Source organism: Tasmannia lanceolata, unplaced genomic scaffold, assembly GCF_043159265.1.
Source record: "Tasmannia lanceolata isolate RefF3 unplaced genomic scaffold, GAP_Taslan_0.1 ptg000007l, whole genome shotgun sequence".
In the NCBI taxonomy this organism is placed as follows: Eukaryota; Viridiplantae; Streptophyta; class Magnoliopsida; order Canellales; family Winteraceae; genus Tasmannia; species Tasmannia lanceolata.
The window spans coordinates 8,584,256-8,599,789 of NW_027518684.1; the positions used below are offsets into that span (position 1 = coordinate 8,584,256).

The window sequence follows — 15,534 nt, forward strand, 5'->3', positions numbered from 1 at the left end:
CCCTGTAGATTCAATGTTTTTCTCTTATTTCGTTGCGGATTCAAAGATTTTAGTCCAAGGGAGAGTAGAGGATATAGGTTAGGGGCTTGCTCTATTTCCAAAATCCGATAATCTCAAGTGTGAGGTTTTTTACAGTAGAAGCTATGGATTCCTGCGTGATGAAACGATGGTTCGATGATCGAAACCGCTCATTTGTTGGACTAGCGTTGGTCCAAACCATTCATTTGTGAGACTAGCGTTGGGGCCCTTGCTTTGTTAGCTGTGTGTGGCCTATATGGCTATATTCCCCCAAGAAAAAGGTGGAATTAAAATTTAAAAGCAGAGTCTGGAATATGACCGTTGATTCCAGCTGGTTGCCACGTCAGTACCCGAGGTCCTCGTACGTCGCGACGAGCTTTTCACAAACGGCTACAAATGTCACTGCTTCCAAACGCAAACCCTTCTATTCAAAGCGCAGAGGAATTATGACCGTCCGATCTCTGATACCCTTCACGTGATCGGTGAAAACATTCTCAGAACGACAAAAAACCCACATCGTTTATAGAACCCCTACTTTTTCAATTCCTCCTCAACTGAAAAATTAAAAAAAGGATTTTTTTTCCCCCTTCTATCCTTCTGCCTCCTCTCCTTCTCTCTTTGTTGCCTTCTATCTATATCTGCTTTGTTTGCTCTTGGAAGATTGAGGCTCTTTGTGAAGGATCTAACATGGCTCTTATTATTCTCTTTCTTTTAGCTATCTCAGTCTCTGCCATAGCTGAAGGTGCGTATTTTTCTTCCAGTGTTTCTTCCCTTTGGCTTTTCTTATCTCTGTCCGATATTGAGCTGCTTTATGGATTTTACACTCCTTGTTCTTGCGTTCTTCTTTTTCATTTTCCTTGTTGGGAATGATATGGGTTATTGAGCACTTAGTGCTAAAAGGGGTTTCTCCTCTGGATTTAGTGCTGCTTGGAAATGGGGTTTTTATAATACCTCATTTCATAAAACCCCCATTTCCTGACTTTTTTTTCATGAAAAAGCTATATTTTTTTTATTGACTGGGTTTCGAAATAAGAGGAACAAAATAACATTTGCTTTGCTTATTTTCATCATGTTCGAGCTGATTAAGATTAAAAAAAGGGTCTTAGGTTTTCTTTTTCATGAAGAGTTCTGCTTGCAAATTTAGATCAGGTGTTCTTAGTAAAAAACGCAGTGAGGAAGATGAAAAATAATGACGCTGTCCTTTATTGAAATGACTTATTTGTCCCCTGATGTCCTTTTTTTTTAATTTAAGGTGGGCAGAATAGGAAAACAGTTTCGTAAATATTTTTGATTAAATTAATTAAACTACGGTGTTGGCCAATATGTACGGAGGAATGCATTAATGAAACTCAATAACACGTGAAATGACAGAACTGCCCTTGTTGTTGAGGTCGTAGGAGAGAGTCTCTATCAGACTGTCAAAATGGCCCACAGGTTTTATGGTTTTCTCTCTGTCAGACTGTCAAAATGGCCCACAGGTTTTTATAGTTTTCTCTTTTTGACTGGGTGGTGTTGTGGGTAATTTTCTTGACTGTCCTCCAATATTAATGTCTTTTAGCCATAAGAAGAAAACATTTGCGTCATGATTCATGAAGTGAAGTCAACATTTGGCAGATTTCGGACATGTTTATACTCTTTTCTTTTTTAAAGTAGAAATACAAAAGGGCCCACTTACAGTGTTTTCGGCATCGAGTGGGACCACGGGATATGGCTTCACCCATTTTCACAAAAAGGATAGTGATATTTCTGCACCCTTTTCTTCACTGGGCCACCACCCCCTTATCGTATTTATGACTGCAATTTTCCACTAGATGGGGGTGCTTAGGGAAGAAAAGGAGGGGAATATATCATTTCACTTTCTCAAATTCCCCAAATTTCATATGGGGATGCGACCCAACTGGCCACCTGTTCCAGTGTATTTGCGATCCGGCCTTAATTGATGGGGGGGGGGCCCACTTGATATGAAAATATTCCAGAAAAAGGAAATGCTGGTAATAATTTACAGGATTTTATTTGCGGGCTTTGTAAAAAAGGTATGCTCAAAAAATGATTTTGGTCATGAAACATTATTGAAACCCCACTTTTCCCTTGGAGCGGTAGGTCAGGTGGAAATAACTTTCGTGTTGGCACGGGCCCATGCCTCGCTTTCGGCTTATAAAAACTAAAAACAAACAGGGATTTGCTAGCATCCATCGCGGAAGGCATTTGGTGGATGATGGCCTGTTGCATGTGAGCAGCCACATAGGCTCACTTTTCAGCAGATTTGCGCTAGCAAAATCCCAAACAAATTACCACTATCTTTTTTTTTTTTTTTTTTCGAGAAATGATAGAATGAAGGGTGCCCTTGCAAAAATCAGCTTCAAGAGTGCCCTTATTGATTGATTTCTGGAAAGTGTGGCTGTGAAAAAAGTGGATGACGCCAACTAATAAGGGCGCCCTTGAAGCTGCTTTTTGCAAGGGCGCCCTTCATTCCATCATTCCTCATTTTTCCCCTTATTAAAATAGGGTTTTGCTACCGTTAAGGTGCATTGGATATGATATTTTCCAATCATTTTACACACTGCTTAGTAAAAATACTCATTTTCTGTGCATTTATTATCAAAAAATGTGTAAAATATCATTTCCCATGCACCTTAACAAGAAGGGCACTGGTTAGCAAAACCCGTTAAAAAAACCTCATGTGTTAACGCATGGGCGGGCGTCTTTGAAGCTGATTAAGCATTTAATGCAACAGTTCATTCGATCAGATGGCTAGAAATTGGACGGTTAAGAATGTGCCGTGGTCCAGGTTCATGGCTAGGTTTACTCAATCCGTTCACTTTCAAACTCTCCAAGGAATGGTTAGGAATGCTCAATCCGAGTGGTCGCCTGGTTTTTATCTCTTTGTATATTTGTATGTGCAAAAGCTGTCGTCTATGCTGCATAAGTCACGTCCTGCCCTTCACAGTTTCATGCCAATTTTAGGTCTTTGGTAGAACCTTTCATGCTAATTTGTTGAGGGAAAATTCTTATTGTATTTTCCGAACGGTAACGGTTATAAGATCCCCAACTAGTTTGGGACAAAGGATTTGTTGAGTTGAGTTGAGTTGAGTAGCAGTTTTAAGATATTGCTAATGTTTGTGATGCAATGTGGTTAAATAACATGGGGAATGATAAATTCTCTTCTTACTACAAAGGCGGTGGACCGGGGAAGAGAAGGGAGGCCCAGTTTATCACTTCCCTAATGACATAGTGTGAGAGTTTTTATGTTTTCCAAGAGCAAAAAGGGCGATGGGTATTGTAAGCCGTTTTGTTTGGTGGTTCCTCCTTTCCACCCAATTTTTTTTCCATTCAGTTCTAGGAGAACCAATGAAAATGATCGGTGCACCTTGACTCCACAGGTTTGCTTGGCGGTATCTCTAGCCCTATATGGCTGCTACCTCCCTTATCGGCAGTGGTAAAGTTGCCCTAAGGTCTTATGAGGGTCCATAATCCGATTAGAAACTGGATTAAAACTTGGCCTTGTGCGTGCATGTTGCTGGCTTTCCCTTTAATAGCTCACTCGGCCTCGATCCATTTTTCAATGGACATAGGATGTGTAAGAAGGCTTTTGCTGTGATCTAGAGCCATGCACATTGCACGCTTCTCTCAGTCACTATTCAAAACTCAGACTTCCTTTTACGTTGGTCAAATTTATCGTATGAGTTCGAGTTTTGCCAAGGTAAATGAGAGTTGACTCGAGCGGGTGGTAGATTGAGGACGATGGACTAGAGTGGTTGGAGCTTGAAGGCAAACATAACCAACAAGCAAGGAGCCGAGCAGTCCACCGATTCGGCATCATTTACTTCCTTGCCTGCGTTAGGAGAACAGTGAACGGAGGAAAGAAGAGCGAAGACTTTCCTCTTAGCATACAAGACAGTTCTTAAAGAATGATTCTATAAAGTCAGTCAAAACTCCTTTAACTCTCGCCCTACTTAATAAAAGATTGACTGTCAATCATTGGCTTACTCCTAGTTGAACCCTCTGAATCTACTCCTCCCCTACCCTTGTTGCTTCGCTTCTTGGGGAGCCATATTTTTATTTAAAATTTATGTTGTGCATTTTTTGTAAATTCTAAGGCCAGCATACTATTCTGCAGGTGTTGCTATAACTCATCACTTCTGTTTTCTTTTTGAACATGCAGATGCAGCATTCATCGGTGTGAATATTGGGACTGGACTTTCAGACATGCCGTCCCCGACTCAGGTGGCGGCCCTCCTCAAGGCCCAGCAGATTCGCCACGTCCGTCTCTATGATGCAGACCGTGGCATGCTTGTCGCACTTGCCAACACCGGTATCAGCGTCTCCGTCTCTGTCCCCAATAACGAGCTTCTCGCCGTAGGCCAGTCCAATGCCACTGCAGCCAACTGGGTTGCTAGCAATGTTGTAGCACATATCCCCGCTACCAACATCACCTCCATTGCCGTCGGTTCTGAGATCCTCACTACCCTCCCCAATGCCGCCCCCGTCCTAATCTCCGCTCTCAAATTCATCCATTCTGCTCTTGTTGCCTCCAATCTCGACAACCAGATCAAAGTCTCCACTCCTCATTCGTCCGCTATAATTCTCGACTCCTTCCCACCTTCCCAAGCCTTCTTCAATCGCTCTTGGAATCCTATCTTAGTCCCCATGCTAAAATTCTTACAATCCACAGGCTCCTACCTCATGCTCAACGTCTACCCATATTATGATTATGTGCAATCGAATGGTGTCATTCCTTTGGATTATGCGCTCTTTCGTCCCCTAGCCCCTAACAAAGAAGCTGTAGATGCGAACACTCTTTTGCATTACACCAATGTATTTGATGCCGTGGTGGATGCTGCTCGATTTGCCATGGCCTACTTAAACTTCACTAACATTCCAGTGATTGTAACTGAGTCGGGCTGGCCATCAAAAGGCGACACATCCGAACCAGATGCTACCATGGACAATGCCAATACCTACAATAGCAATTTGATACGCCATGTTCTGAACAACACAGGGACACCCAAGTACCCTGGTGTGTCGGTGAGCACATATATATATGAGCTCTACAATGAGGATACCAGAGCTGGTTCGGTTTCGGAGAAGAACTGGGGGCTATTTGATGAGAATGGAGTGCCGATTTATACACTACACTTGTCGGGTTCAGGGGTGGTTTTGGCAAATGACACGACGAACCAGACATATTGTGTGGCAAAAGATGGAGCGGATTCGAAGATGCTACAGGCAGCATTAGATTGGGCGTGTGGTCCTGGGAAGGTGGATTGTTCGCCTCTGTTGCAAGGGCAGCCATGTTACGATCCAGATACTGTGCAGGCACATGCTACGTATGCGTTTGATACTTATTATCATCAGATGGGGGTGGGTCCTGGAACATGTTATTTCAATGGGGTGGCTGCAGTAACTACGACAGACCCAAGTAAGATTGCTTCATGGTTTTCAAATGATTTTATTTCCTTCTTTTTTTTGCCTAATTTTTTTTTTTGTCTTAATCGTCTCACATACGAAAAACTAATACAGTTTCTTAGGGATGCAAAGCTTCTTTTTTTTTGCACAAAAAAGACGTGCTTCTCAGTCTTACTGTGACGGCATTTTCCTCAAATAAAACTTTTTGTATGTTAACACGTAAGTAGAATTTAGGGATTAATTTGAAATTTAAAGTTAAACTTTTTGGCTAAATTATGGTTCTTTATGACTAAATCTGGTTCACAGATCAGGGATTTATGGGTAAAAATCCTCTATTGAAATACTGTTTTCCTTATCTTCAGTTTGAACAAAGTATTAGATACAGTTTCTATAATGTATACTACGTGATAAGTTTGTGCCATTCAAAAAAAAAAAGAAAAAGAAAAAAGAAAAAGTGATAAGGATGTTAAGTGATAACTAGGTTCTTATCATATATCCTTCTTGACTTCGATATTTTTTTTGGAGTCAAGTCTTTCTTCGAATGTATGCATTCATTCATAAACATGGTATTTAGCTTAATTTTAATATTTATAGGATGTAAAATCCAAGACAAGGACATGATACAAAACCTGTTTCTAAAATGCTGGACTGAAAATGGTGGTTCTTCTTTGTCAAGTCATTTGTTATTTATTCTTCTTCACTCAGAAGACTAGAAAGAACCCATTAAGTTCAGATAAGATGGCCATCTGAAACTGTGGGAGGAGCAAAAAGCCTCAAGGCACATTGTGATTATCTGTCGCGATATGCTAAATAACTCGTTTTTTTTTTAATGACAAATAACACAAAAAAATCCTTTATGTCGCATATCTTGCATCCCCTCTACCAATTTCTAGTTTATAAACGCATACTAATAAACTTTCTTCTTGTATTATTTGTATTTATGGTGGTAAATCTGTTTACACTCATTGGCTAGTATTACAGGCTAGAATTTTTGTGGTATTTCTGAATAATTTGTTTTGTTGCTTTCCCAAAAGAAAAATACCTTTTGTAAGCTCATTTCTTGATGGGTTTTTCTTTTGACATATTACTGATTTTGTTGTTTTTTTTATTAATGCAGGTCATGAGACCTGTATATTTCCAGGAAGGTAAGGACATTTAACCTCTGTGGTGCTTCCACAAGCTAATTCTAGCTCTCTTTTCTATTTGGGGTGCCATCAATAAAGTATAATGGTCCCTGTGTTTTTCTGTGCAGCAAGAATGGAACCTTTGTGAATGGTACTTCGCTGGCACATTCCAATGTCACGGCGGCCTCTGGTTCTACTCGCCATTTCTATGTTACTGTTACAGGTCCTCTAATCATTGGATCCCTACTCTGGAGCTCAATTTTCTTGTAGGGCACACAGCGTTACCTTTTAATTGAATTGGAAGGAATCTTTTGGAGTGATGTGGGTGTTTTCCTCCTGAGGACGCGGCCCAATTTTGACCCTTCCAAGAACAGGGTAAAATTATATATACAAGATAATTGATGGCGGATAAGTTTTTCTCTCTCTCATCATGGATTGGGACCTGAAAATAGAGAGTTGATATATTTTGTACAAACAAATCCAGGGATTTATTTTTGCCAGTCTAATATATTTCGTATTCTTTGAATTAGATTTATGACCATCTATTTATGATCCCCGCTTTGATCCAAATTTCAAGTACTTGTTTTATGGATGAACATGAAAACTTGAGATTCAGAAGTTGCTGAATTAACCCAGCTCAATCTCCCCAAAATTGATTCACATCCTCATCTTCATTCTTTTGAGTTGTGTTTTTTGAACTGCCATTGATAGGATGTGTTGCACCTGTGCTGAAAGTCTTGTTCATCAAACAGTTGGTCTCCCTAGTTTCCTACTGTATTTTTCTACTGCACTAGGAAAATGACATGCAACATTTGGCCGCTCTACAAGAACTCCGGATCCTTCGCTTGCTTTGATCAATCAATACCTACAGCTTAGGAATAATTGAAGGAATATTTTTGAAGGAGACCATCTTTTAAAAACTGCACAAACTCCGCTTGTCTTTTCTTTTTGGGTTTTGTTAACTAGTGCCCTTAGGGTATCTGTTAAGGTGCATTGGAAATGATTTTTTACAATCATTTTACATATGAATTTATTATTAAAAGATGTGTAAAATATCATTTCCAACGCACTTAACGAGTGCCCTAATCGTTAACAAAACCCTCTCTTTTTAATTAGCTTGTCAGAGCTGTCTTTTTTCTTTTTCTTTTTTCGGAACTGTAATAACCATTGACAGCTATTTATATAATAAAAGACAAGATGAGTTAGTGCAATTATTGAAACATGGTTGTGCTGATTCCCTAAAGATATAATGACCACTCATCCAAGATCCAAATGGAGGATGCTAATGTTCGGAAATATCCTTCTTATGAGAGTTAGTAACATTTAAAATTTTTACTCAAGATGACATCGACTCTCTTCCGTGTGGGTGAGACTACGGTGGAAACCGTCGTCAACACTGCCAGAATCATCAATCATCCGTTGAAGATCACACCGAGTTTTCAGCCTTTCCCATTGATAACACATCTTCATGCTAACCACCCCGCCAAAACATTGTTGTATTGGATCCGAATTGGATCTGTTGACACCTTAGGGCCCTTAATCTGGCAAAATATAGTGAGTTAAGATGCTATACATGGGATTGAGCCTCTAGCTCAATGTTCAAGGCTCTGTTCTTCAACCTGGAGAGGTCGGAGGTTCAATCTCAGCTTACCAACCAAAATTTAAAAAATGCGACTAATAGAGAATGCATGCAATTTGTAACCTACTACTTCGAAATGCATCTTCCCGCAATCCATCTCTCTACAGTTAGCATTTACTCCTTCAAAGCGCGTATCCGCCATTTCCTAACATGATTACGTCCAAAATATCCCTTTTAATTGAGAAAATGCAAAATCTGGGCTTAATTAGAGGCAAAATAAAATATTGTTTTATTATCACACTTAATAAAATGTACTTACTACATGCAAAATGGAATAAACACCTTTTTAATTAGTTTTTGATAGATGAGAATTGAAATTCTTTTATTTGCTAATTTGAAAAGTGTAAATTGAAAAAAAAAAAAAGAAGGTATGGCACTATTAAAATAAGGGAGTGCTAAAGTCATTCTTCTAGTAAATTTATTTATGTGATATTTGTAGGGAAATGATATCCCCCCAACCCCCACCTTTAACGGTTTCTAAGAGAATGGTTCACTGCTTAGGATAAATTCACCCCCTTTAACGTTTTTCTTTGCCTTTAAAACATAAGGGATAACATTAAAGGGGGGGATTTTATCCACGTGTGTGTGGGCGCGGGGGGGAGAGATATCATTCCCCCCTATTTTTATTCACTGGTTTGATATTCTTTGCCTTTCAAATACGAGATTGTGCAAGGGAAATGTAGGGGTGTCAATGGATCCAGACGGTCCGATGGATCGTCCGAATCCGAACGTTAATGAATGGGATCTAATCATCTGAATAGGATCCATGAGCATATTTTGGATCATCAAATCTGGGATCCGAAAAATTTTGGATTGTGTATGGGCACGCTACAGATGCCCATTGGATAGTCACGATCCGAAATAGTTTACAAAAATATCCTCCAAATTTTGTTAATGCTAACCGTTCTATGAAGGGTATTTTGGTCAAAACCTCTCTTATCACTTAATGAATCGAATGGTAATGCGATTTTACTCATTTCAGTCGTTTCATTTCATACTTTCACGAAGGAAAATAGAGAGGAGTTTTGTTCTTTATGCATCATATTCTTTGATAATAGTTATACATTATATTTGTGTATGTAATTTTGATTAGTTTTATTGTTTACAAGCATTATTATTCACATAGATTAAACATAGATAAATTTTTAATTTAGTTGAAGAAAATGCATAGAGAGACACTAATAGTGGACTTCCATTCTCTCTTTTTTTAAAAAACTAATTGTTTATTTTGCTTAGTGGGACATAATAGGACACTCCGATGGACGGACTGTTAGAGTATGAAGATCCCATCATTGGATCATCTTCGTGGAAGATTAGGAAAGTTTGTTGGATGGAGCAAGCTTAATAAATTAGGATTTTAGAATTGATTTGATTTGGTGGTAAATTGAGCTAGGTAAGTTTATTAGGTAATTAGATTAGATTTAGATTATCTCTTTTCCTTCTCACTTAATGTTTATTATATTCTTCTTTATATGTTCATCATGTAAGTGCTCTATATAAGCACCATTGATCCTCTTTGTAATTCACTCAAGAATTAGTAAAATCTTAGAATCTTACATGGTATCAGAGCTGTTCGATCCGACAGCGCATTGAGCACAACCATAGGAGATTCGTTCACCGGTGGGCGTCTAATCTAGCCGTCCGCCGGGCCTCTTGCTACAAGTTACAACTCTAACATCCATCGTTCTTGTTACTGTTTGCTTTCATCTATTACTGTTGAGATCTTCAGTTCTCCAATCTTTGCCTCTCATTACCAACTTCACCAGCCCTATTGCTGGCCAAAACTAACACCTCCGCGGGATCCGGCATACTTGCTGTTGTGCTCTTGTTCTAGATCTAGAACTTCAGCCACCTTTTTCTCCTATCTCTACGGCATCATCGAGTTCATTGTCAATCTCTGCCCCTCTTGAAAACTTCCATTGTCACAGTTCTTGTGCAGAAAAAGAAGGCACTTGGAGAGATAGAGAAAGTGTTTGCTGGTTTAAAGAGGATGCTTTCATAGCTGCTGTTGAGAGTGGGATTTCTAGATTTTCCTAAAAAGCATATCCAGAAGAGGTGTAAGAAATGCAGCCCCATATTTTGAGCTTTACACTCCTTTGCCCGTAGGAAAATATTCCCACTCCAAAAGTTGTTAACAACACATCCACTTTCAAATATTCCCAGACCAATTCTTTTGTCAAGGCTTGTCAATCAAAAGGGTTAAGTGTGGCAGTCTAAATTGAAGAAGAGGGCAGAAATTATCACCCCTTTCTTTTACTCCCTAGACACCCTTGTCTTCCCTCTTTTGCCAAATGAACCCTTGTCTTTCATCTTTTGCCAAATGGTACCCCTACTTTGATGCCACACTTCTCCTCTGATCGCTACACTTCAAAGGAAAAAGAGACTTCCATGCATTGTCCAAAATTTCAAAGTTGATACTTATTACTGATATTTGCCGCAAGTCACTTGTTGTTGCGACTTTTTTTTTTTTTTTTTCATCCATTTTCTTGTCCTATTTCAGTTGAGGTACCTTTTTGAGGTGCGTGCCTAAAATTGATTATTATACTCAGTTGAGGGGCCTCCATTATTTGAGGTTCGTGCCTGAGAGAGTCAAATTCTATGATGATCGGTACTTACTGACCCATAATTTCTCGCCCATCGTGGCCCATTCTTGCCCATCGTGGCTCATTCTTGCCCATTCCGGCATTGGTCTATTTTGACTCATTTCTTACCCATTCCAGCATTAGTCCATAGTGACCCATTTCTACTCGCCCATCGAGGCTTGAGTATCATCTAGCCCCATTAAAGCTATGATCTATTGGATTTTAAGCCCTCTTCGTGACTCAACAAGCGGTGTCTTCTTCGGCAATCAGTATTGGTTATCATCAGATATTCGGCAATAACATCAGGGGATATTCATCATCAATATACACCGGTGCTCTTCAAATCAAAGGATTCTATTTTCATATTGGGGAATTTTTTATTGTAATCAAACGTTAGTTGATTTTTCAATCCACGTACGTTTGAGGGGGCATGTTAGAGTATGAAGATCCCACCGTTGGATCATCTTCGTGGAAGATTAGGAAAGTTTGTTGGATGGAGCAAGCTTAATAAATTAGGATTTTAGATTTGATTTGATTTGGTGATAAATTGAGGTAGGTAAGTTTATTAGGTAACTAGATTAGATTTAGATTATCTTTTTCCCTTCTCACTTAATCTCTTTCCATGTTTATTATATTCTTCTTTATATGTTCATCATGTAAGTGCTCTATATAAGCATCATTGATCCTCTTTGTAATTCCTCTTTGTAATTCACGAATTAAAATGGATCGTGATTATGATGTGGAAAGTAGGATCCGAAGAACAATTCAACTCCGAGCCAACCTATAAGGAATTTGAATGGATCGTAACTATGACATAAGTGGATCCGACCCGAAGTGGATCTGTTGACACCCCTAGGGAAATGATATCAGCGTAATGTCAAAATCAGCACAACTAGAAATATTTTCAACCAGATTTTTGATATTTTTATTCACTGTTTTGATATTTTTCTGCCCGCTGTAAGATTATGCGCCCAATTTTAATGTGAATTGTGGGCAGACTTTTAACGCTTTTTGACGTCATATCACATTGAAAGGGGGCAAATAATCCTACTGGCGGTGAAAAAATCATCGCCCAAAGGTTTTTACATTTCCCCGAAAGCTCTCAGAGCCAATTAAAGAAGAAAAGACAGCTGGGTTTGTGCAAATATAAAAATATGGTTGTGCTGATAACATTTCCATTGTGGAACAAAAATAGCATAATACAAATTTAATGCTTTAGCTCATATATTAAAGGCAATTCCACTATTTCACAAAGGCATTTTGGTCACCCTATTACAGATTCGGTGGCTGTTGGTCGTCCACACCTAGTCCATGACTCATGACTCCATGCGCTAGTTAGCTTGAAGGCAAAGAAATGCTAACCGCCCATTTATAAATTTCCTCGCCATTCCACTCCTTATCTTGCATCTCTCTCAATTCAAAGGCATTTTCATTTTTCCATCGTCCTCAACCCAAGCACACCCAACAACAACCGTGCAGTGTTTTTTCTTCTTCGGGGTAACTAATTTTACAGCTTCTTAATCCCCCAACATGGAGAATTTCCAAAATAAAGAGAATGAGATCGATGGGTTTTCATATTTTCATCATTTTCAACCTGGATCCTCTACTGGGTCTGTTCCAATCTCCTTGATTTCTTCTTTCTCTGGCGGTTTACGCCTTTCCGACAATCAGACAGTAAGATTTTCCACTGCCCTTGAGGCTTTGATTTACGCTTTACCTTATCTTCGATTGACTGAGCTTCTTGCTTCCCGGAGGGTCTGCAAATCGCTCAAATCGGCGATCGATGGTGATGTATTGGTGTGGGAGGAGCTGGTGGTGGGCCCACCCTTGAGCCCCAGACTCACAGATGAACTTCTTTTTTGGTTAACATCAAAGGCAAGAGGGATGTTGAGATCTTTGGCCTTGATAGATTGTAGGAAGATTACTGATAGAGGGCTTCAAATGGTTGTCAATAACAATCCTTATATTACAAAGGTAACTTTTTTTTTTTATTCTTATAGGCATGCATGCGTTGGTTTAATTTTTGTGTTATCTTGTTAAAATATATGAAGTGGGTGTGGGTTCCTACTAAAAACAGAAAAAACTTAAATGAATAAAGATGGTTGGATAGAAAGCAATCCGTTTTAGCTCAGAGATGAGAAGACAAGAAACCTCAAATACCCTTCTAGAAGTGTGAGGTAAGAAGCTTTATTGCATGTAGAGAAGAAATGAAGATTTTTGGATGGTGGTTGTTGGTTTTTGGGGGGGATTTTATTTTTAGGTATGGAACAAAAGGGGAGAGGAAGTGGGATTGGGATAGGATTGTTGAGCATATTCTGTTTGAATCTCTTTAAGACAAGCTGACTTTGTGCAATTATTAAAACATGGTTGTTCTAATATCATTTTTCTAAGGCCACGTTTGGATACCCACAAGATTTAGATTTGGATTTCTCACATCTGCAGTTGAGATTTGGAACTGGATCAGATCTTAGATTTCCAAATCAGCAACAACAGTTGGAAAACACCCCCCCCCCCCCTCTCTCTCTCTCTCTCTCTCTCTCTCTACAACATCAGCATGAGGATAATTGATGTATTTTGTATCCAAAATGCAAATCCAAACCCAAACACAAAAGCATGAGGTATCCAAAAGTGGCCTATGTATAAAGTATTTATAAGATATTCAATAGGTAAGGTTGCTCCATTGTGACCACCTGTGACCTGGTGGTCATGGGTTCAAGTCGCGGAAACAGCCTCTCTGCAAAGCAGGGGTAAGGCTGCATACATCTAATCCTCCCCAGACCCCGCAATGGCAGGAGCCTCGTGCACCGGGCTTTCCTTATAAGATATTTAATAGCTGTAAATAGCTAGGGAAATTTATATTTATAAGGTTTTAAATAACATGGGGTCCATCCTAATGTTTGTGTGTTTGGTTGCAGCTTTGCCTCACAGGATGCACAGATTTATCGGTGAACGGCGTGGTGAGAGCCGTGCCATGGCTGCCGGGTCTAAAGTGTCTCAAACTCTATGGTCTCCAAAACATTACAATACAACACCTCGACATTCTCAACGCGTTGCTCAATGTACATCTGCCTCGCCCCACCCTTTTCTACAATAGCTGGCGCTCTTCACCACTTGTCGGAGATAATCCTCCGATCGACGTTGATATTTGCCCCAAGTGCAATGATTGTAGGATCATCTTCGATTGTCCTAGGGAGAATTGCAGGAAGAAAATGGATGGGCTTTCTATATGTAGAGGATGTTTTTGGTGCATTGCGAGGTGCGAAGAGTGTGGTGGATGTGTAGACCTCGAGGAACTGGGAGAAGGGCCCGTCTGTTTACATATATTGTGTTTGGAGTGCTGGCTTCGGCTTCCAAAATGTGTTTTGTGTAACCAGCCTAGTTGTAGTAGACATGCTCCTCTTCAAGGGGGATGCACTGGGTCGGCTGGATTTACTTGCGAAAGGGGATTTACTTGCGAACGTTGCCTTTTCAGGACCGAGAAGTGGTCGGAGGAGTGAATGAAAGATGGGTGTGGAACTGGTTTGGGGCTCTGGTTCAAGATGGCAGATGGGATAGTCTTCAAATGTAGGTTAGAGATAGTAATAAGGAAATATACTATGCTAGTTTTTGTAATAAAGAGATGGTTTTCTCTACTATGCTAGTTTTTGTTTCTTAATGACATTTGGTGTTTGAATTGATGCTATAGCAATCGTAGGGAAATGAACTTCACTGGGGAAATACATCTCTCTCTCTCTCTCTCTCTCTCTCTCTCTCTCTCTCTCTCTCTCTCGGAACTCAATTAGGAATGTCAACAGCGAAGTTACTGGTTCAAATTGATTTGGTTCAACCATAAGAATCTGGTTCTTAAAAACTTCTTTCATGAAGTCTCCAATCGAATCGAATTTTTGAAGCCCCATGAGACGGAAAATGACTGAAATTGCCGAATTAATCTTGAGGTACTCAAGCCCTCCTGCTCATTCCAGATTCGAAATAAGTTGGGTGCTGCCCTTGGGTCAAGCCTAATGATGGATTTCAAAGCTAAATGTAGATGCTTTACTCATGGCAAATGATGGACCTTTAGGAGGTATCATACGGAACTTATATGTCTCCCTCATTTCAGCCTACTCATTAACTCTTCAAAGATCTCATTTTTATCTTTTGGAGCTCCATGCCATTCATGAAGGCCTTTCATCTATAAACAACTATATATAGACTCCAATTCACAGTTTGCATAAAGGGAACATATGCTTGCCCTTGGAGAGCTAAAGCTTTGATTACACTTATCACAGAAGGTAATTAGATGGCTTCATATACTAGAAGGTGGCCTAGCGAAAAGCAAACGGTGGAACAAATTTCCTTTACAAGCTCGATTGACCTTTCATAGGATGGGAGATCCCATTCTCTTCTATTTCTATTTCTCCATAACTTTTCCTTCTGATGATTGATAATAATAATGGAAAAGAATATATTGGTTTGTAATTCTCATCTTTCAAAAAAAAAAATGGTTGGGGCCTGCCAAACCACAGCTTGCTTACAAAAAAAAAAGCTCCAAGCCCCATTCAGATTTTGTTCAAGAATCAAGGCTAGGGTTTAGGATTTAGGTTCATTATCTTTATACTAGCCTAAACTTGGGCCACACTAGTTGAAAGATAGTCTTGCCATATTGCCTGGTTAGCAAGTATAAACGAACAGGCAGTCAGTCTGATGCCGGATTTTGACTTCCAACTTCTATATTTCAAGTTCTCGTATATATTTTTTCATAGTCTACTTTTGAGTATTTACTTCT

The 15,534-nt window shown here is 39.6% G+C and overlaps 2 protein-coding genes across 3 annotated transcripts; both read left to right on the forward strand.

Annotated features, from left to right (window-relative positions):
* Positions 1–445: 445 nt before the first annotated feature.
* LOC143881734 (O-Glycosyl hydrolases family 17 protein) lies at positions 446–7,077 on the forward strand. Of its 2 annotated transcripts, none has more exons than XM_077384988.1 (4): positions 446–760; positions 4,181–5,437; positions 6,542–6,569; positions 6,677–7,077. In XM_077384988.1, exons 1-4 carry the CDS (start codon positions 706–708, stop codon positions 6,816–6,818), a joined length of 1,482 nt encoding a protein of 493 aa, XP_077241103.1. In that variant the 5' UTR covers positions 446–705; the 3' UTR covers positions 6,819–7,077. The 2 variants fall into 2 exon arrangements, with proteins under 2 accessions (XP_077241103.1, XP_077241104.1); XM_077384989.1 differs by lacking the exon at positions 446–760 and adding an exon at positions 2,795–3,939.
* A 5,002-nt stretch (positions 7,078–12,079) lies between these two features.
* On the forward strand, positions 12,080–14,444 carry MEE11 (RNI-like superfamily protein). The gene is made up of 2 exons (XM_077384990.1): positions 12,080–12,743; positions 13,685–14,444. Exons 1-2 carry the CDS (start codon positions 12,300–12,302, stop codon positions 14,264–14,266), a joined length of 1,026 nt encoding a protein of 341 aa, XP_077241105.1. The 5' UTR covers positions 12,080–12,299; the 3' UTR covers positions 14,267–14,444.
* The last annotated feature ends 1,090 nt before the right edge of the window (positions 14,445–15,534 follow it).